This window comes from Mesocricetus auratus, unplaced genomic scaffold, assembly GCF_017639785.1.
Source record: "Mesocricetus auratus isolate SY011 unplaced genomic scaffold, BCM_Maur_2.0 Super-Scaffold_100025, whole genome shotgun sequence".
In the NCBI taxonomy this organism is placed as follows: domain Eukaryota; kingdom Metazoa; phylum Chordata; class Mammalia; order Rodentia; family Cricetidae; genus Mesocricetus; species Mesocricetus auratus.
In genome coordinates, this window is record NW_024429206.1 from 27,345,092 (window position 1) to 27,365,900 (window position 20,809).

The window sequence follows — 20,809 nt, forward strand, 5'->3', positions numbered from 1 at the left end:
TGCTGTCTCCAAGCAGCCATGTGTAGTCACCCTAGATCCCAGGGTGCTGGGATTCTGGGTCAGCCCATTGTCTGCCATGGGGTCTCAGCTACAGGGGAGACCCTCTTTCTGAAGCCCCTCTGGTGGTAACCCTCTTCCTCCTTCCCCTAGATCCCTGGCATCCTGCAGCGGATGGGGACTGCAGAGGCACATTGGTCCAGCCTCCTGCCCAGCCAGTGGTAGAAACCTGGACACTGCCTGCCCTTCCTCCTGTGCTCCGCCCTTCCTGGATGAACCCTCTCCTGAGAGTCTGCTACCCAGGCTCCTAGAGGAACCTGCCCCTGCTGTTGCCCCTGCTGCCTCATCAGCCTCAGAGACTGAGTTCGCCTCTGCCCATATGGTGAGGGAGCCTTCTGCCAGCAGCCATCTGAGAGCCCGTCCCCGCTTTACCTTTTCCTGAGGGACAGACCGCTCTCGATGAGGGGGGTGAGCTTAGGGCTTGACTCTCATTTAGTAGATGACCCTGGGGTGTTGTGGACAGACGCACGCACGCACGCTCGCTCTAACAGGCTGCTGTGAATGTTCTGGCAGCACCTGTCTGCTTTTTTGGGGGGTGGGGGGTGGGGTTGGTTTGGTTTCTGACCAGACACAGTCCCCTGGTTCTGATTTTCAGACAGTCTCCCTTAGTTGGTTTTTTGCTTTTTAGTTGTTGTTGTTGTTGTTTTGCTTTTTGTTTGTGTTTGTTTTTAGGTAAGTTGTCTTGTCATCTTGTTCCAAGATTTACTGTGACACTCGCCAAAATGGACCATTCCTCTATAGGACATCGTGGTCCCAGTGCCTTGTGTTTTATTTTGAGTCAGAGCTTCATGTAGCCCAGGCTGACCCTGAACTTGTATATAGTCAGGAATGACCTTAAATTTCTGAACCTCCTGAGCTGGGTGTTGGTGGCGCACGCCTTTAATCCCAGCACTCGGGAGGCAGAGGCAGGCGGATCTCTGTGAGTTCGAGACCAGCCTGGATTACCAAGCGAGTTCCAGGACAGCCTCCAAAGCCACAGAGAAACCCTGTCTCGAAAAACAAAAACAACAACAACAACAACAAAAAAATCTGAACCTCCTGCCTCCATCTTCCAAGTTTTTAGTATCACAGGCATGCGCCACCACACCTTTTCTGTGTGGCACTGGGGACAGAGCCTAGGACTCTGTGCTAAGAAAGCAGTTCACCAGCTGACTAAATCCCAGTCCATTTGTCGCTTCTGCAACAAGGTCTTACAATGTATCCCAGGCTGGCCTTAAACTTGAAATCCTCCTGCCTCTGCCTCCAGAGTGCTGGGATTGCAAGGGTGGGCACCACCGTGTCGGGTCCTGGTGGCTTACTGACCTGGTTTGTGTCCTGACACCACTCACCTCCTCACTGAGACCACACCTGTACGTGTGCCCTGAGTGCCCTGCATCCCGCAGCTGTGGGCCAGACGGGGGAGCCATCTGACCCTCTGCGTAACCACCTCTTCCTTTCTTCTCCCTAAGGATCTTTCCCAGATGTGAAAGTTCCTCCCGGCACTACTGAGGCTGTAGACAGCTAGTTGCTTGGAGGCTCTGCTCTAGTTAAGCTCAGCCTTGTCAGAAGAGAGCCCTCGCCTCCTCTGCTTCCCAGGGCAGAACTGTCAGGTGAGTGTTGAGCCACCAGAGGGCGCCCCACTGAGGCAGAAAGGGCTCAAGCCTCCTTGTTCTCTAATTCTCCTAGGACTGCTCTACTCTGACTCAACTTTGGCTAACTCATGGTGTGAGTGGTCTCGTGTCTGGTGTAGGTGAGTTCTTCAATGCCAGAATGGCTGACATGCAGATGAAGCGTGTCACCGGCCCAGTGCAGTGCTGGCTGGCACCGTGACTAACCTGCAGGTGCTTACTGACGGCTGTGCTGTCACTACAGGGTTTGCACAGCACGACGTCTGGTCCTCTCTTCTCTGGTAACTCTTGGTCTTTGAGAAGCATCTCAGCTCCACCATGGCAGCAGAGACCCTGAACTTTGGCCCTGAGTGGTGAGTTGTTCACGCTCTGGCCCGTGGGAAGAAGCTGGGGCAGTGGGAAGGGCCACGTGGACCTCTGTCTCCCTTCTTCCTCTCTGTGCCTGTTGTAGGCTGAGGGCTCTTTCAGGGGGTGGCAGTGTGGCCTCGCCACCCCCGTCCCCTGCCATGCCCAAGTACAAGCTAGCAGATTACCGCTACGGGCGAGAGGAGATGCTGGCCCTGTACATCAAGGAGAACAAGGTGAGGCTCCCTCTCCCATTGCCTTGTCGGTGAGTTGCCCCTGAATGGATGGTGTATTGGGCTTCCTGTCCCGTCACAGGTCCCCGAGGAGCTGCAGGACAAGGAGTTTGCCACAGTGTTACAGGAGGAGCCTCTACAACCTCTGGCCCTGGAACCTCTAACTGAGGAGGAGCAGGTGGGCTGGGCCCAGCCGGACAGGCAAATGGGCCTCGGGTGGAGGGCAGAGGAGCTGGGCTTGAGGATGGGGGTTGACCGAGTGATGTGTCCTCACTCCCCTGCCTGGCTCCCTCCTCAGAGAAACTTCTCCCTGTCAGTGAACAGCGTGGCTGTGCTGAGGCTGATGGGGAAAGGGGCTGGGCCCCCCTGCGGCCAACACCTCCCGTGGCAGGGGCAGCACCCGGAGCCGAGGTAGAGGACGTCCCCGTGTTTATCAGGGGAGGCGACGGGCAGCGTCTGCATGGGTGGCACTAAGGATACAGAGGGTCACTAGACGGTCCCAAACCCAGATGTGACCTGACCCTTCTTCCTTCAGGCCGTGGTCGTGGTGACAGCTGCTTTTACCAAAGAAGCATTGAGGAAGGCGATGGGGCCTTTGGACGCAATCCCCGGGAGATCCAGCGAAGCCAGAGCTGGGATGACAGGTGGGGTGGGCATGAGGAAGGGGGGGGGGCTGCCAGTGAGGTGTCTGCAGCAAGAACTAGAAACAGGCCAGCCCTCGCCAGAGCCCTCTGGGTCCTGCCCGTCCTTTCATTCTGGTTGTTTTGGGGGGGTCCCCTGGCTCCCTCTGCAGAGGGGACAGTGTGTATGTTTTGACCGGCATCTTCCCTCCACAGAGGTGAGAGGCGGTTTGAGAAGTCTGCAAGGAGGGATGGAGGTATGAGCGTCGAGTGTGGTGGGGTAGGGGCCGTTGAGAGGGCTCCCAGGCCGGGGCCGGGACAGGAGTACGTTGTCACAGGCTCTTTGGTGCTTACTCTCTGTCTCCCCCATGCCAGCACGGTCTGGGTTTGAGGAGGGAGGGGCTGGCCCGAGGAAGGAGCATGCCCGCTCCGACAGTGAGAACTGGCGCTCCCTGCGCGAGGAGCAGGAGGAGGATGGCAGCTGGAGACTCGGGGCAGGACCCCGGCGAGACGCTGATCGCTGGCGCTCCACCAGCCCTGGTAAGATGCAGCAAGGTGGAGTTCAGGAACTGCCCCCTGGGGCTGATAGTGGGGAAGGGGTGGTCAAGCGTGTGAGGGGTGAGGACATCCCAGGGAAGCCATGCTGGTTGGGAAAGCCTGGTGAGCTGAAGACGGCAAATCACTCACTTTTGTGTTGTGTTTTCCTTCTCCAACTTTCTCTTCCAGATGGTGGTCCCCGCTCTGCTGGCTGGCGGGAGCATGGGGAGCGGAGGCGCAAGTTTGATTTTGATTTACGAGGGGAACGAGGAGGGTGTGGTGAAGAGGATGGGCGGCTTGGGGGAGGCAGCTCTCACCTCCGGAGATGCCGGGGGCTGGATGGCTTTGAAGATGACAAGGATGGGCTCCCCGAGTGGTGCCTGGACGATGAAGATGAGGAGATGGGCACTTTCGATGCCTCTGGGGCCTTCCTGCCTCTTAAGGTACCTCTCAGGGACCAGTGGGTTGGTGGGTGCTGCCCCTCGGCTGCCCTTCCACCCACTGTCCACTCCGCCCTTACTCACACAGAAGGGCCCCCGGGAGCCTATTCCAGAGGAGCAAGAGCTTGAGTTCCAGGGCCTGGAGGACGAGGAGGAGGAGCCTTCAGAAGGGGTGAATGAAGAGGGGCCTGAGGCAGGTGAGCTCTTAAAGCCTTGCAGGGAGGAGGCCAGGCTGTCCTCTAACCTGCAGCATGTGTGCACATGCATGTGCCAAGGAGAGGGACCTTGGGAAAGCCTGCAGGCGCCCCACAGTGCTCACCACTTGGGGGTCCTAACCAGGATCTCACAGAGCAGGCGGGAGGCAGTGTGCACAGTGCAGACAGCTCAGGTCTCTGCATCCGTGCTTCATGCCTGGTTAGGGAGCTGAGCGAAGTTAGAAAGGGCAGACACACCCCAGGGTCTGGGCGCTGGCACACGTTAGCGTCGCGCTGTCTCACTGGCAGGGCCTCCCTGCGCTCATTCTATTGTATGTGTGCCAGTGTGAGGCCGGGCAGCGTGGGTGCAGTGGGTGTCCCTGCTGCCTCGTTTGAGGTAGGCTGTCCTGTCTCTGCTCCACTCTCCCGCCCATGTGTGGCTTCTATACAGGTTCTTGGTATTTCAACACAGGTCCTCATGGTTGTGAAACAGACACTTAGACACTGAGCTGACTCCTTCGCCTCAGCCCCTTCAGTTTTGAGTAGCAGTCATCTGTCTCCTCCAGGTGGGAAGGAGGTGACCCCGTTGCCTCCTCCGGAAAAGTCCAGCTCCCCGTCTTTGCTGCCTGCCTTGGGCCCTCTGTGGACGACGAGCGAGGACGGTGATGAAACCATGGAGAAAGAGCTTCCGCCGGCTGAAGGTAGGCTGCAAGAGCTGGTGCAGAGGCGTGCGGGGACACTGGGGTGGGGTGTGGCAAGAGCCTGTGTCCCTAGCAGGCAGAGAGCCACCTTGTCCCTTCCTCGGCCCCTCCCCATCTCCCGTCTCTTCTCCCAGGAGAGGAGATGAGGGGACTGTCTCTGAGTCCTGGAGTCGGCTCACCTCCTGGACCCCCCGGGGACCTAGAAGATGAAGAAGGCTTGAAGCACCTGCAGCAGGTTTGGGTGCCTTGGGTGCTCAGGGGCCTCCACTCCAGGGCTGCAGGGCATCTTTGTCTGGCATCCCTTGACCTGCCCTCCCGAGCCCAGCCTCCTTTGATGTTTGTGGTGTCAGCCTGCTTAGACTTGCCTCTCTCTGGACTCCAGGAGGCAGAGAAACTGGTGGCCTCCCTGCAGGACAGCTCCCTGGAGGAGGAGCAGTTCACGGCCGCCATGCAGACCCAGGGCCTTCGCCACTCCACAGCCGCCACTGCCCTTCCCCTCAGCCACGGCGCTGCCCGCAAGTGGTTCTACAAGGACCCACAGGGGGAGATCCAAGGTAGCTGTGGGCAGCAGACTGACTTGAGTGTGCTCTCTGACTGCCTCGACCACTGTCTGACCCTCACTCACCTGTTCCAGGCCCTTTCACGACCCAGGAGATGGCTGAGTGGTTCCAGGCAGGCTACTTTTCCATGTCACTCCTGGTGAAGAGGGGCTGTGATGAGGGTTTCCAGCCTCTGGGAGAAGTGATCAAGATGTGGGGCCGTGTGCCCTTTGCCCCCGGGCCCTCGCCACCCCCGCTGCTGGTGAGCACTGTCTGCTCTGCAGGCTGCAGGGAAGGCCAGTGGGGGCAGCAGCAGGACCTCAGGCACTACCTCACGCCCTCACTTGCTGGGCATGCTCCTGCTGGGCACACTCACCCGGGCATGCTCTGACCTCCCGCAGGGCAACATGGATCAGGAGCGGCTGAAAAAGCAGCAGGAGCTGGCTGCGGCAGCCCTGTACCAGCAACTGCAGCAACAGCACTTTCTGCAGCTGGTTGGCAGGTATGGGGGCTCTGGGCCTAATATGGGCAAGGCGGTGGTCCAAGGCGGTGACAGCGTCTGAGCCCACTGTGTCTGTAGCCGCCAGCTCCCGCAGTGCACGGCGCTCCGGGAAAAGGCAGCTATGGGGGACCTGACGCCGCCGCAGCAGCAGCAGCTTGCGACGTTCCTGCAGCAGCTCCAGGCTCTCAAAAACCCCAGGTCGGCTGCACTAAATGTGTGGGGGAAATGTGTGTGTCTGTGGGGGAGGCGGTCTGAGTGTGTGTGCTGGTATGAGGTAGAGAAAGAGGAGGTCAGCCAGGCATGGTGGCGCACACCTTTAATCCCAGCACTTGGGAGGCAGGCGGATCTCTGTGAGTTCGAGGCCAGCCTGGTCTACAGAGCGAGTTCCAGGACAGCCTCCAAAGCCACAGAGAAACCCTGTCTCGAAAAACCAAAAAAAAAAAAAAAAAAAAAAAAGAGGAGGTCTGTGTGTGTGTGGGTATGTGTCTTGGGGGGGGGTGTCTTGGGGGGGGAGGTCTGCAGGGGGGTGTCTTGTGGGTCTGTATATGTGTGTGGGTGTCGTGTGTGTGTGTCTGTGTATGTGTGTGTGTGTCTTGTGTGTGGGGGTCTGGGTGTGTCTTGTGTGTGTGGGGGTCTGTGTGTGTGTGTGTGTCTTGTGTGGGGGGGTCTGGGTGTGTGCTGGTGTGAGGTAGAGAAAGGGGAGGTCAAGCTACAAGGGAATGCGGTGTCCTGAGGACTAGTTGTTTGCTTCTCAGGGGTGGGGACCAGAACCTGCTCCCGACGATGAGCCGGTCCTTGTCGGTGCCAGATTCCGGCCCCCTCTGGGACTTACATACCTCAGCTTCCTCACAGTCAGGTGAGTGGTCAACCTGCCCCATGCCACGCCCTGGTCCCTTTGCCCCCGGGCTCTGTTTGTCACGCTTGGTGGCTCTGCCTCCTCTCTGTGGGTGGGGTCTGGGTCTCTGCAGCCGCCTTTCTTCTGCAGGTGGTGAAGCCAGTCTTTGGGACATACCAATTAACTCTTCGACTCAGGGTCCAATTCTAGAACAACTCCAGCTGCAACATAAAGTAAGTAGTAGGCTGGCCTGGCGAAGGCTGGCTGAAGCAGGCACAACCTCCCTGCTAACAGATGTCCTTGTCACCGCAGTTTCAAGAGCGCAGAGAAGTGGAGCTCAGGGCGAAACGGGAGGAGGAGGAGCGCAAACGCCGTGAGGAGAAGCGGCGGCAGCAGCAGCAGGAGGAGCAGAAGCGGCGGCAGGAAGAGGAGGAGCTCTTCCGGCGCAAGCAGGTTCAAGTCCCACCTGTCCCCTGGGCCTGGCCTGTGCTTGGTGCCAGCCGGCCACCAACTGCACGGTGTCCTCGCCTAGGTGCGACAGCAGGAACTGCTGCTGAAACTGCTACAGCAGCAGCAGGCAGCAAATGTCCCTGTGCCCCCTGCTCCAAGCTCCCCGCCCCCACTCTGGGCCGGCCTGGCCAAGCAGGGCCTGTCCATGAAGACCCTGCTGGAGCTGCAGGCGGAGAGTGAGCGGCAGCTGCACAGGGAGCCTCTGCGGGCCCAGGCCTCCAACCACCGAGTGGTAAGCGGCAGTGACCGATGGGGAACTTCCAGTGCGGCTTCCAGGGGCACTTGCGGGGGGGGGGTTGTGTCTCTGAGTGCAGACTCTAACGGAGACCTGGTTCTTTCCGCTATTGGAAGGATGTCCCTCTCACTAGTTGTTACCTCATCCCCTGCCCTTACCCCCAAATGAGCTTCCCTGCCTAGGTCCAGGGCTCATTTTAGAGCCCCCTGACTTCCTGCCATTTGCAGCAGCTTGGGGGCTTGGGCACTGCCCCCCTGAACCAGTGGGTGTCTGAGGCTGGGCCACTGTGGGGCGGGCCAGACAAGAGTGGGGGCAGCGGCAGTGGCAGTCTGGGACTCTGGGAAGACACCCTCAAGAGTGGCGGGAGCCTGGCCCGAAGCCTGGGCCTAAAGAACAGTCGGAGCAGCCCGTCTCTCAGGTGGGTGAGACCTGGTCAGCTTGGGGTCTGTCGGGGAGGGGCGGCTACTAAGCTCCTGGCTCATCTGTGGCCTCCAATTCCTTACCTGTCTCAGTGACTCATACAGCCACCTGTCAGGTCGGCCTGTTCGCAAAAAGACAGAGGAGGAGGAAAAGTTGCTGAAGCTGCTGCAGGGCATCCCTCGGCCCCAGGATGGCTTCACCCAGTGGTGTGAGCAGAGGCTGCACACCCTGAGCACCACAGGCAGCCTGGACGGTAGGAGGGCAGTCCTTGTGGTCATGTTTGCACCGGGGACTCTAGGCCTGCCAGCATATTCGACTGTCCCCTCCCCATAGTGCCCATGGCTGTAGCGATCCTCAAGGAGGTGGAGTCCCCCTATGATGTCCACGACTATATCCGTTCCTGCCTGGGGGACACGCTGGAAGCCAAAGAATTTGCCAAACAATTCCTGGAGCGGAGGGCCAAGCAGAAAGCCAGCCAACGGCAGCAGCAGCAGCAGCAGCAGCAGCAGGTGGAGTCTTGTGGGACCTGGGAGGCAAGGCGCCCAGGACTGTCCTGACTCCACTCTCTTGCCTTAGGAGGCCTGGCTGAGCAGCACCTCCCTACAGACAGCCTTTCAGGCCAACCACAGCACCAAACTAGGCCCTGGGGAGGGCAGCAAGGCCAAGAGGAGGGCACTGATGCTTCACTCGGACCCCAGCATCTTGGGTGAGTGTAGGGTGCTGGGGAACCCTGCTTCCCCACATAGGGTGCGCTCCCCCTCACTTCTCTCTCCCCTGGCTTCAGGGTACTCCCTGCACGGCCCTTCCGGTGAGCTCGAGAGCGTGGATGACTACTGACCAGCCTGTCCCACCAGCCCCTGAGCTTTAGGCTTGGGAGGCGATGGCAGCATGGACCCTCGGGTCTCCAGCCTGCAGGCTCCCAGCGAGGAGCAGAGGAGGAAGCAAGTGGGGCAGGGTCCCAGCACTTGTTACAAACACACGATGCACCTTAACTCACCCACCACGAGGCACTTTACACATGGGAGGGGCTTTCTTTCTCTTTAATTTTCAACGATAGGAGAGACAAAAGTATCATTCGAAAACTAGATTGTAGACCCCTTCGCCCCTTTGGGGATAATGGGTGTGACATTGGAAGGTCCACAGAGGTTTTATTTTGTTTTGGGGTTTTTTGTTTTTTTTTTTTTTTTTTTTTAAGAAAAGATGAAAAATAATGAAAAAAAAAAGTTAGGCTGAAGGAAAAAAAAAACCACACTGTTGTTTTGGGGCAGTGGGTACCAGGCCCTAAGGAACCGCCCTGCCTGGCTCCCCTAGGGCTGCACTTACCCTGCTGCTGCCCTCAGAAAGTGGTCATCGGGGTAACTGGAAGTTGGGTGCTGGCAGTTTGCACAGTGAGGCCCTCTCCAGGAGCCCTGTGCACTGGACCGGCTGTGAACAGCTCCCTGTGGTGGCCACTGTGGCAGGTGTCCTGGTAAGGGGGCCACAGTCGCCCTTCGCCTCAGCTGCTTTGGGGGGATAGTTGCACAAATGGGACAAACTGTCTCCGCTCCCTCTCCCTCAACCCCTAACAGCCCTCCCACGCTGGCTGGAGGGAGCTGGGGAATGACCTGTCGGTGCCAGCCTGTCAGGTGGGGTCTGAAGTCAGGCCTGCTGAGGGGCTGCCCCCACTGCTGCCATTTCGGGGGACAGCCTGGGTGTGACACTGCAGGCTCAGCTCCCTGCCTTTGCCACATGAATGTATTCTCTGGCCCCCAAGCCCGTCTCGCCCCCTCCGAGAAGAGACACAGCCCTTCCTCCAGGAGCTGGAGAACACCACCTCCCTTATCACGGCCGAGTCCTTGCCTGTGTGAGGGAGACGCTGAAGGGTGGCTTGGGCTGAACTGTGGTGGTGGGGCCATTGTGGGAATCTTCCCTGATCTGCAGCCAGCCGTGCGGGAAGCAGACCACAGCCCTGCACTTGACGCCGCCTCTGACCAAATGGGAGGGGAGCGAGCAGCCCCTCTGCTGGATGTTTCCATGTGGGCGTTAATGTGAGGCTGGAGTCAGCTGTGTCCTGGGCTGGGGGCTGCCTTGCCTGTTGCTCACCGACTTCACTCCTAGTCCCCTGCCTGCTGGGCCTGTCTCCATGGTTGGTTGGTTGGTTGGCCTTTTTTTTTCTTTGACATGCTGTTGTGTTAGTGAGCTCTCCCATCAACCTCATTGCTCAGATGCAGTATTAGGGCGAGACTGCCGCTGCCTCCCTCCATGAATGTATTCTCTTTCCTGCCCTGGGGAGTGGGGATGTCCCCAGTTCCCTCTTTCCCATCTGTCTCCAGAGACATGGCCTTTTGCTTTTTTGTTTTCGTTTTTTGTTATTCGTATTTTTTGGGGGTTTTTTTTTGTTGTTGTTTTTTTCTTTTTTTTTTTGCACCAAAGTGGCAACTGGGTCAGTGTTGGGGATAAGGCTGGCCTCTGGGGGGAAGGGCCCCCACCTACTTCTCCCTGGTTTTGACAGTGTTAACGTCTGTGAAAAGACAATATTCTCTCTAAAGCAATAAGGGGGTGATGGCTGGGGGAAACGTCTTGCTGCTGCTGGCCCCCCGCCCCCCTTCCCTCTTGCCATTATGGTGGCATTGGAGGGGTGGGAGAGACTCCTGTTGTGACTGAATGTAACCTGCCCTGCCCCTGCCACAGCCAATGCAGGGGCAGGGGGGGCACTTGTCTCTTCCTACCCCTTCCCCCAGCTAAAGAGACTTTGAACTTGGGGGCCCATGAGCCTGGAGAGGCCTTAACCCTGTGAGGAAGTGTAGGGGGAGCCCTCTCCCACCCCGTCCCCTCTTGAGAGTGGTCAATGTTTACAAGCCCTGAGCCCCCTGGCCCAGGGACTCAGACCCCACCCCGTCTTAACCCCACCGCGTCTTAACCCTCTCCCATCCCAGTCTTACATGGTCCTAGCTGCTCCACCCCCTCCTGGGGGTTCAGGGTAGTGTGGGAGCCCTGTGTACCCCGCTTACCCCACCTCCGCCCCATTGTGACTCCCTTACACTACCCTTGTACATACTCCCAATAAAACTTGGTGTGTTCTCCCATCCACACTGTCTGCTACGTGTGTCATGGTTCTGAGCTGGGGCAGAGCTGGGTAAGGCTATGCACCCCTGGGAATTGCTGGAATCAGTCTTGCAGAGCAGGAACGGGGCCTATAGCTTGGAGGAGCCTCACAGCCACTGCCTGCTTTGGGGGAGGGGTAGCAATCAAGGAGACTGGGTACAGAGTTGGAAGTGGTTCCTTTATGGAAAAACTGAAAATATAATAAAAATTAAAATAAAACCAGTTTAAAAAAGCCAGCCCCTGGGGTTTCCATCTCCTGCCTCTGGCCCTCCAGAGGGGTGAGGCCCCAGCCCCAGGGCAGCAAAGGGTGAGGGCTTTCCTGCCCTTCCTCTCCCCCATTCCATCTAGACTTATCTCACTGTGGGCACCCTCCCCCTCCCCCGGGAGGAACCAAACCTGGGTGTAGGAGCAGGGCCCAAGGCCCTGTAGCCCAGGGAGGGAGGCTTGGCACATGTACCCAGCCCCAAAGCTCCGGGCCTGTAGTGTGGGCACAGGCAGGGCTGCTCCCTGCTAGGCCCATCTGGGGTTGGGGTGGTTAGTTCCAGATCTTGAGGAAGGAGTCCCAGGAGCCTGTGGCCACGGCCATCCCATCATCTGTGACCCCAAGGCAGCTCACACGGTTATCGTGGCCAGCGAGGACACCTGGAGAAGAGAAGGACATAGAGACTAATCTGGCCACCCACGCTTCATACCTGTACCCTCTGTGGGCCCACCAGGCCTCACCTGCACGGTCACCCTTCATGGCATCCCAGATGTTGCAGTTGAAGTCGTCATAGCCCGCGAGCAGCAGCCGGCCGCTGCGCGAGAAGGCAACCGAGGTGATGCCGCAGATGATGTTGTCATGGGAATACATGAGCAGCTCCTGATCAGCCCGCAGGTCAAACAGGCGACAGGTGGCATCATCTGATCCCGTGGTGAAGGCGTAGCCATTGGGGAAGAACTGCAAGATGCGGAGGCGGGCCATGAAGGGGCGGGGCAAGGCGGGGCGTGGGGTGCAGGGGCTGCCCACCATGCTCCACACTCACAGCCACGGCATTGATGTCAGACTCATGACCTATGAATGTCTGTCGGCACATGGAATCCCGAACATCCCACAGCTTGATGGAGGCGTCACAGGCACCTGACACAAAGGTGCGGCCATCGGGGGCCAGTGACAGGGACATCACATCCCCACTGTGTCCAGCAAAACCTACTGTCTGCTGGCCTGTCTCGATGTCCCACAGGGCACTGGAGAGGCGACAGGAGAAGGATCAGAAATGAGTTGAAGGACAGAGTCCCCAGCTCTCCCACCAAACCCGTCAGGACCCTCTGCGAAGGAGGCCTGGGGAAGTCACTTGGCCCCCACCCAGGGGGGAAGACTAGGTGCTCAGAAATGTGCCACCTGCTGGGCCCTGGATCACCCGAAGGCAGAGAACCCAGCCTGGCAGAGCCTCACCAGGTGGTGTCCCCAGAGCTGGTGATGATTTGGTTGTCGTCCAGGAAGCGGCAGCATGAGAGGTACCCTGAGGAGAGGAGGTCATAGTCAGATATCTCAGGGAGGCCAGCCCCCCAACCCCCCACCCCTTTCCCGTGAGGCTCCACTCACCAGTGTGGCCAGGCAGCTCTCTGCTGACCCTGACATTGCCCTCTCGGGTCTTGAGGCTATAGATGGAGCAGATGTTGTCCAAGCCCCCACAGGCTACAAAGTTCCCTGAGGGGGCGTAGGCACAGGTCATGACCCAGGAGGAGCGCAGAGGGATAGCATGGACCTAGAGGAGAGCAGCACCCCTAGTCAGAGCCAGTCAGGGCTGGCAGTCCTCTCCTACCCACTTATGAGGGCCAATTTTACCTTGTTGGTGGTGTAGCTGTCCCAGATGATGAGCTTCCCGTCCTGGGAGGCGCTGACCAGCAGCCTGGCGGGCAGCGGCAGGGGATGCAGACAAGTCAGGGTGTGGGTGACACAAGAGGGCTCCTATCCCTTCCCATCTAGGGACTCTTCAGAGACATCCCCCAAATCCTCAGTGTAACCCTGCATCCCTGGTCCTCTGGTCTTCCCTAACTCACTGACAAAGGTTCTCCCCACAGACACCCTGTGTCACCACTCTGCTCAAAAATCACCCCAGCGCCCACACACACTAAAGCAGCCACCCACACACCTTGAGTCTGTCCCCCAGTGCATGGCATAGATTTTTGCCAGGTGTCCACGGAGGGTCCTCCGTGTTCTCATCTGAATTCTCCCCACTGGGTCCAGCCCAGCTGTGATCTGGAACAATGGAGATAGTGAGGTGGTACCCGGAGACCAAGGGACAGAAGCCATCCAGCCCCTCCCTCCAGCGCGGCGGCTCACCTGGGTCAGCGTGGAGTCCCCGCATGCTTTTCTGGCGTCCTGTAAGGGAGGGCAGAGCGGGGGGGGGGGGCGATGGGTGAGGAGGAGTAAAGAAAACAGGAGACAAGGCAGAGGGAAGATGAAACAGAGACATCTGGAGATTAGAATCCCCTTTCTCCTCTCTGTAACACACACACACACTCACACACACACAATTAGAATCCCCTTTCTCCTCTCACCCTGACACACACACATACATCCCCTTTCTCCTCTCTGTAACACACACACACACACTCTCACACACACACATTAGAATCCCCTTTCTCCTCTCACCCTGACACACACACACACACACACACACACACACACACACACACACACACACACACACACACAGGCCACAGGCAACCCATTCTGCTCAGGTCAAAGGGAAGCAGCACACTCCAGCCACGCCTGGCCGGGCTCGGCCTCCCCATCACAGCCGCCAGGCCCTCACCCGGATCTGGTTCCGGAGCTGCTCGGCCTCCTGTCTCAGTTGCTCCAGCTCACTCATGGCGCCGGGCCCGTGGGGCGGGGTTGGGGGCGGCTGGGGGCCGCGGGAAGGGGGCTGGGGGAGGCAGCTCCTGGCCGCTGGCCCGAGGCCTGGGAGGGGGGGATGCAAGGCTGACGTCAGGCCCCAAGACCGCCCGGGAAGCAGCCGGGGAAGGCGGGGTGGAAGCCCGCGGCCCGGAAGGGGTCGGCTGGACAGGGAAGCAGAGGACGCGGTACCCGGGGCAGGATTAGGGTCTCCGGCACCCGAGAGACGTTGCCAGGGAACAGCCGACTTCCCCAGTCTTCCTCCTGGGCCCCCGGAAACGGAGTGGGAAGTGCAAGAGGAAGAGAAGGGGAAACCCCTCCCTCGGACAGCAGCCCGGGCGGGACACTCGGGCGGGCGGCAGGAACTGGGGTTGGGGGGGGGAGTCCCTTCGAAAACAGACCTGGCGTCCGCCCCAGCCCGCACAAGGCGCCGCCCTCCCAGCACCTAATTTTAAAAAGGGGCGGTGCCTCTTTAAATTCACCCCCACACACCGCACACCCTCCACACACACCCCCAGTTAAGACAGAGGTGGTGATGGGGGGGCTGAGGGGAGAAGCTAGGCTGTTCGTGGGGTTGCCTAGGCAACCGTCACCCGGACTGAGAGCACCTCATTGGTGAAGGGCCCCCACCCTAGCCTCGTTGCCAAGGCAACCGCATCCGCGGCAGAGACCTGTAGGGTGGGTGACCCCACCCCCGGCCCCCATCGCCCCCGCCCGACCTCGTCTCCCGCCTCTTCCCCAGAGCCGGCCAGGGCGGCTGTTTACAGGATTTGGGAAAAGCCGATTGAGCACTAATAGGTTCGGGACGGCTCAACCCGGGATGATCCCCATTCCGGGCCGGCTGCGCCCCATCAGCCGCGGAGAGCAGCGGGGAAGGCTGCCCCCCCTGCAGCCCGCTCCCTTCGGCACCGAGGTCGCCCGCCCCGCCGCGCCCGCACGAAGCCCGTGGGAGCCGCTCAGAAGTAATTAGGGCTCCGAAGAGGCCCCTGGCCCCGGGGCGCGGAGCTGCTCTCTCCCAGGCGCCAGCAAGCGGCCCCAGACGGCTTGGCCCGATGCCCCTAGGCACCCCAAGAGCCCCCGAGGCCTAGCTGGCACCGCTCCAGCCCCCGACGCCCTGCCTTCCCCGGGACACCTGTGCGATCTGGCCGTGCACACAGCACTCTGGCGGCCCAGGCGGCCCCCACCCAGCTCCCACTTCCCCCAGCCACTGGGCGTTCCTCTTCCCCGGACATATTTCCCCTCAGTGAGTTCAGCTTTCTGCGCCAGCGCCAGGGGATGCCCCTCCAAAGTGAGATGGGAGGGTGCAACCACACAACCACCCCGCTCCAGCTGCGGACAAAAGCCCCTTCCCTCCAGCGGCCAGCAGGTCTAGCCGCAGTGACAGGCCCGGGGCCGAAGGAAAGCAGGCCAGGAAGAGGCCACCGGGTCGGGGCCCACGCTCCCAGCTCTTAAGATCCCCCATTACCCTCCAGGACTCCCTCAGCAGCCACAGCCCCCCAAACAAAAAAGGGGGTGCCACCGCCTCCGCAGGAGTGAGGAGACAGGGAAGGGTCCCCGGGTTCGGCAGCTGGAAGGCGGAGGCTGCTGCCGCGATGCGTGCACAGCGCCGCGGGCCAGGCCCTCCAGTTCTGGGACCTCCATTTTGCCCAGAAGAAAGCTGAGCAAGGGGGACGGGGGCCAGGGGCTACACTCGGGGTAGGGATTTGTAAAAAGACTGAGGTGCTGAGACCTCCCGGAAAACACAGCCACAGCCCAGATCAAGGGACGGGCAGTAGGGTGGAGACGAAGGCAAGGGTGGCCTTGAGGCCTGGGCTGAATCTCCCAGGGTTCTGGGGTTCTGCAAGTCTAATGCAAGCAAGGGTGTGAAACGAGTGGGCACGAGGGTTGCTACCCAGGGGCGGGCAGCAGGGTGGCGGTGGGGAAAGGGGGCGGGACAGGACTTAGAAGAAACCCGGAATTTAGCCCCCCGCTACTAAGGGGGCAAGAGGCAGGCGGGGCTGGGATGGGGGGGTTTAGGGTCCAAAAAATAAATGTCACTGGCATTGCAGGGAACCCATGCATTATTGAAGCCGAGGGTCGCCCCCAGTTCCCCTTCCGGGTTTGGAAACGACCGGGCCAGAGGAAGGGAGGGGAGGTCTGGGGAGTTACGTCCGTTTCCCAAGAGCCAAACCCGGGAGACGGAAGGAACGGGGGCTCCCCCCCCGCCACACACACACCCGTGGGGATTTGGGGCTGGGGGCGCCGAGGACTCCTTTTGTCAGCGGAGGTACCTGAGGTGGTGGGACTCTGCCAAGGGGTCGCCCGGGGGAGCGCGGGAGGTCCTGTCTTCCTCCGCGGCGGAGGCGGCAGCGGCGGCGGCGCGGATGGATTTCCTCAGTCACCCCGACTCAACCGTCCGGCGCAGCTCTCCCCAGAGCGGAGGGATCCCGCCCGCCAGTGACGCGGCCGCCGCCGCCGCCGCCGCCGCGCCCAGGGCCAGGCCGGGCGAGACCAACTGCCCGAGTGTGTGGGGGGGAGTCGAGACGCGAAACCACCGCTTCAGGGGTAAAAGCTGACTCGGGCGCGATGGAAGCACGCGTTCACGCTCCTCCGACTCATCAGGGAGCACGGCAAGTAGTTTGCTTCCTGAAAGGGAGCAAGACGCCCTCCCCGGGGACAGCAGAGGTGGTACAGGCATAGGGGCGGGGGAGACGCCCCTCTCCGGTCACGTGGCCGACCTCCTTCACTTCTTTGCCCCCCCCCCGCCCGCCCGCATTGGGCGGCTCCAGACTGGAGGCTTGCAGGCCCAGTTCTCCGCTTGGCCACGCCCCTCTGGGTGAGGCCACGCCCCCTTCCCGGAGGCGGAGCTAGAGGAGTCCAAACCAGGGTAGGACGGAGGGACAAAAAAAAAAAAGACAGCGGTTTCTGACTGCTGAGAGCCCAGAAAATGCAGTTAGAGGGAATAACATCCAAACAGTTCTTCAGCGCAGCCCTGCGGGGGGTTGTAGTCCCCCCGTCTAGGCCTCATACCGCGGCAAGAACCGTTCATAGTCATTGATTTGCAGACCTAAAGGTTTTTGCTTTGTTTTGTTTGTATCATGAGCCCACTACTAGCCACGGATGAGCCTGATCTGATGACTCCCCTGCTTCTCACCTATTAAATGCTGGGATTAGAATGCATGCAGGGTGGAACTCAGGGCTTCAAGCGTGCCAGGCAAACATTTTGTCAACTTTCCAGCCTATGCTTTGGTTTATTAATCCTCACGATGCTGATCTCCAACTCCGTTGAGATTACGATGTCAGGCAGCTTTTTTGTTTTTTGTTTTTGTTTTTGTTTGTTTGTTTTTTGTTTTGGTTTGGTTTGGTTTGGTTTTTCGAGACAGGGTTTCTCTGTATTGTCTTGGAAGCTGTCCTGGAACTCACTTTGTAGACCAGGCTGGCCTCGAACTCACAGAGATCCACCTGCCTCTGGGATTAAAGGTGTGCGCCACCAACGCCCAGCCCTCAGGCAGCTTTTTAGTAACTTGCCTGTTGAATCGCTGAAGGAAACTACACCTCGGAGTACCTCCACCAAGACAGCACAATAAAAGAATGAGCCTTGTTTTCCAAATATGTTAAATGAGTGTGTTGACGGTTATCCTCAAGCCCCCTGGATTGTCTGGATTGCTGGGGGACAGATCACCGTAAATTGTGAAAGTGTTTTTAGGAAAATTCAAGTTGTTGAATGGTCTACAGACAGTTCTCATAGTTTAGGGGATCAAAATACACTATTCAAAATGGACTCTGGTGGCTATTGTGGACACTTGTAGAGACAGAAGAACCAAAATTTCATATTCATCTTCACCTACATAGTGAGTTGGATGGAGGCCAACCTGGGCTGTATGAGACCCTCTCTCAAAAAGTGTGTGTGTGTGGTGGTGGGGAGACTTAGGAGATGGCTCAGTTAAGTTCTTGCCATGCAAACGTGAAGACCCGAGTATGATCCCCAAAAAACATGTAAAAAAATTTCAGGCACAATGATCAGGCCTGTGGTCCCAACACTTGGGAGACAGAGACTGAAACTTGGGACAAACAGCAGGACTTGCTGGGCAGCCAAAGTCAGGAAGTTCTAGGCTCAGTGAGACATCTCAAAACTTAAGGTGGGAGCTGGGGCGATGGCTCTGCACTTACTTCTCTTCCAGAGAACTTGGGGTCAGTTGTCAGCATGGTGGCTCCTAACCTTCTGTAACTCCAGTTCCAAGGAACCAAATGCCCTCTTCCAGTGCACCAGACACACGTGCAAGGCACTCACATATATACACAAGCAGAATATTCATACACATAAGGTAAGATAAACCTAAGTTGCAAAGTAATTGAGGAAGAAACCATCCGCCACTGCCCACTTAAAACCTCCTAGTCATCAGATGTGGTAGCCCACACTTCTAACTCCAGACCTGCATAGCAACGACAGACCTCAAAAACACACGACAAAAAGCAAAACAACAACACCGCTCATTCATCTTTTTTAAGACAGGGATTCTCTGCCGGGCGGTGGTGGCGCACGCCTTTAATCCCAGCACTCGGGAGGCAGAGGCAGGCGGATCTCTGTGAGTTCGAGGCCAGCCTGGTCTACAAAGTGAGTTCCAGGACAGCCTCCAAAACAATACAGAGAAACCCTGTCTCGAAAAACCAACAACAACAACAAAAAAAGACAGGGATTCTCTGTGTAGCTCTGGGTGTCCCGGAACTCCCTCTGTAGACCAGGCTGGCCTCACATATTGCCTGCCTATGCCTTGTGCGTTAAACACATGCGCCTCCACCACCCAGCCAGATGCTGCTGCTTCTTTTTCTTCTTCGTCGTCGTCTTCTTCTCCTCCTCCCCCTCCTCTTCCTCTTCCTCCTCCTCCTTCTTCTTCTTCTTTTTGGCTTTTTTTTTTCCTGAGACAGGGTTTTCCTGTGTAGCTTTGGAGGCTGTCCTGGAACTTGCTCTTGTAGACCAGGCTGCTCTTGAACTCACAGAGATCCGCCTGCCTCTGCCTCCAAGAAGTGCTGGGACTAAAGGCTGCGCCACCACCACCCAGCAGCATTTTCAAACATACACGCCATTTGTGCTTAGTTTTTATTGATTCTCTTCCCCACTGCATTAGAGAACACAACATATTTGAAAGAGGAGACACCTGAAGAGGAAGGTAAGAGTTGTAGATCTGAGGCACCCAGATAAATGTTCACTGTGTGGTGTAGAAGCTGGTCTGGGACTCAGCACAGAAATCTTGCTTGGAATAGAGCCCCAAGAGCTATTGGCAGATGAAGTCATTAAAAAAAAAAAAGACTCAGAGAAAAGACAAAATGGCCAAAGACCAACCTCTAAGGAACTCCAACTTTTAGAGGTCAGGCACGGTCCAAACTGCCAAAGTGGAAGCCAGAGAGCTGCGGAGAAAATCAGGAGAACGTCAGGTTCTGGAATCCAAAACTGTTCTCAGTAGGGAATGCGAAGGAACAGTCGTCCTGTGCTGCAGACAGATGAGCCAAGACTGTCTGAGAGTGCATGGGGCTGAGCGACACAAAGTCACTGGGAGCCTCGTGCAGACCACCGCAAGGGGTTGGGTGCAGCTGTGTCCTCCAGACGGAGGCCTTCCCTGAAGGAGGGAAGAGGGAAGAGCATAAAACCTAGCACTGGAGGCAGAGGCAGGCGGATCTCTGTGAGTTCCAGACCAGCCTCCAAAGCCACAGAGAAACCCTGTCTCGAAACCCACCCCCCAAAAAAAGACTACGGAAGCTAGGGACACCTGCAAGGCCCAGAGCACTTATCAAAATTACAAGTCCCACAGGGCCCCTTCTCCAGACTTCCACGTTTATACACGCAGCTCACAACTCTGGGAAGAGGAGATTCCCTGGTGGAGCTGCCTGCAAGCTGGGCAGGAAGCTCCAGGGACGTAACTCTAGTGTCACCCATGCTCCCCAATAAATCCACATAAACTCATTAGTTTACCAAACTAGACTTGAGTGAACGTCTTTATTCTTTTTTATGAGACAGGGTCTTTCTTTCTTTCATTCTTTCTTTTCCTTCTTTCTTTCTTTCTTTTTGGTTTTTTTCAACAGGGTTTCCCTGTATTGTTTTGGAGGCTGTCCTGGAATTAGCTCTTGTAGACTAGGCTGGCCTCGAACTCACAGAGATCCGCCTGCCTCTGCCTCCCGAGTGCTGGGATTAAAGGCGTGCTCCGCTATACCTGGCCCAAGTTGCTTCTCTCTGTGTCCCCATGTGCATGGGGGTGGGCATGTGGGTACAGACTGACATGCACGTGTGTACAAATTCGTGAGGACCTCAGGTGTTGTTCCTTAGGAACGCCAGTCCTATCCTTCTATTTTGGGGTGCGTGTGTCCTGGTGTTTGTGTTCCTGCGGTATCAGCAGCCTGCTGTATCGTTCTCCACCTTCTTCCCTTGAGACTCTCAGTGACCCTAGAGCTGGGCCGCCAGCCAGCAAGCCGCAGAGGACCTCGCGCTCCGCCACCCACAGTGCCGGGGCTGTGGGTCCGTGTGCGGGGACACGCCGGCGTTTTACGTGGGCGCTTGCGTTTCAAACTCGGGTCCTCACGCTTTCATAGTAAATGACCTAACCTTGTCTCCCAAGCGAATCAGGAAGGCTGGCTGCCCAGTGAGTCCCGGGAGCCTCCTGCCTCCTCCGCCTCTCCGGAACTGAGATTTCAGACACATGCCACCACGCCCTGCTTTTTCACACGGCTTTTAGCGATCACACTCGAGGCCACGCACTTCCTGTTGGAGCTGTCTCTCCAGCCCCCTGGGTGGGCTTGTTTCTGTGATCTGTCATTAGCCCGTTTCCGGTCCGTTTACTAGGGAAAACTCACACTAGTGAGATGAGGAGGCCTGAGTGGCGGGGCGTTGGAGGGACCAGCTAAGTGGCTAAGGCTTTGGAGATGGAGGCGTAGAGAATGAAGGACGGAGCAGCATAGGAAGATTTCACCTGTAGAGCCAAATGCTCGCTGTGGCTTTTTTTTTTTTTTTTTTTTTTTTTTGGCACAGGGTATGGAAATCAAACCCAGGGCTTCATGCAAGTTCCCTGCCACTGGAGAATATCTCAAGCTGATGTTTCCT

At 58.0% G+C, this 20,809-nt stretch overlaps 2 protein-coding genes across 2 annotated transcripts; one reads left to right on the forward strand and one right to left on the reverse strand.

Annotated features, from left to right (window-relative positions):
• The first annotated feature begins 150 nt into the window (after positions 1–150).
• On the forward strand, positions 151–10,840 carry Gigyf1 (GRB10 interacting GYF protein 1). Its single transcript, XM_005080415.4, is given in 28 exon segments — positions 151–379; positions 1,506–1,646; positions 1,723–1,786; positions 1,909–2,017; positions 2,116–2,245; positions 2,325–2,420; positions 2,541–2,600; positions 2,602–2,653; positions 2,778–2,886; positions 3,079–3,119; positions 3,238–3,402; positions 3,589–3,842; positions 3,928–4,036; positions 4,600–4,734; positions 4,869–4,969; positions 5,117–5,288; positions 5,369–5,535; positions 5,675–5,775; positions 5,854–5,973; positions 6,531–6,631; positions 6,761–6,843; positions 6,923–7,063; positions 7,143–7,352; positions 7,583–7,773; positions 7,868–8,028; positions 8,109–8,284; positions 8,352–8,481; positions 8,560–10,840. Coding segments are annotated over 25 exon segments (3,093 nt in total). The 5' UTR covers positions 151–379; positions 1,506–1,646; positions 1,723–1,786; positions 1,909–1,982; the 3' UTR covers positions 8,613–10,840.
• A 178-nt stretch (positions 10,841–11,018) lies between these two features.
• Gnb2 (G protein subunit beta 2) lies at positions 11,019–16,167 on the reverse strand. The gene is made up of 10 exons (XM_005080414.4): positions 16,011–16,167; positions 13,661–13,806; positions 13,186–13,224; positions 12,995–13,101; positions 12,688–12,751; positions 12,445–12,607; positions 12,295–12,361; positions 11,885–12,086; positions 11,583–11,799; positions 11,019–11,501 (listed from the first exon to the last, which is right to left on the reverse strand). Exons 2-10 carry the CDS (start codon positions 13,715–13,717, stop codon positions 11,395–11,397), a joined length of 1,023 nt encoding a protein of 340 aa, XP_005080471.1. The 5' UTR covers positions 13,718–13,806; positions 16,011–16,167; the 3' UTR covers positions 11,019–11,394.
• Between the last annotated feature and the right edge of the window lie 4,642 nt (positions 16,168–20,809).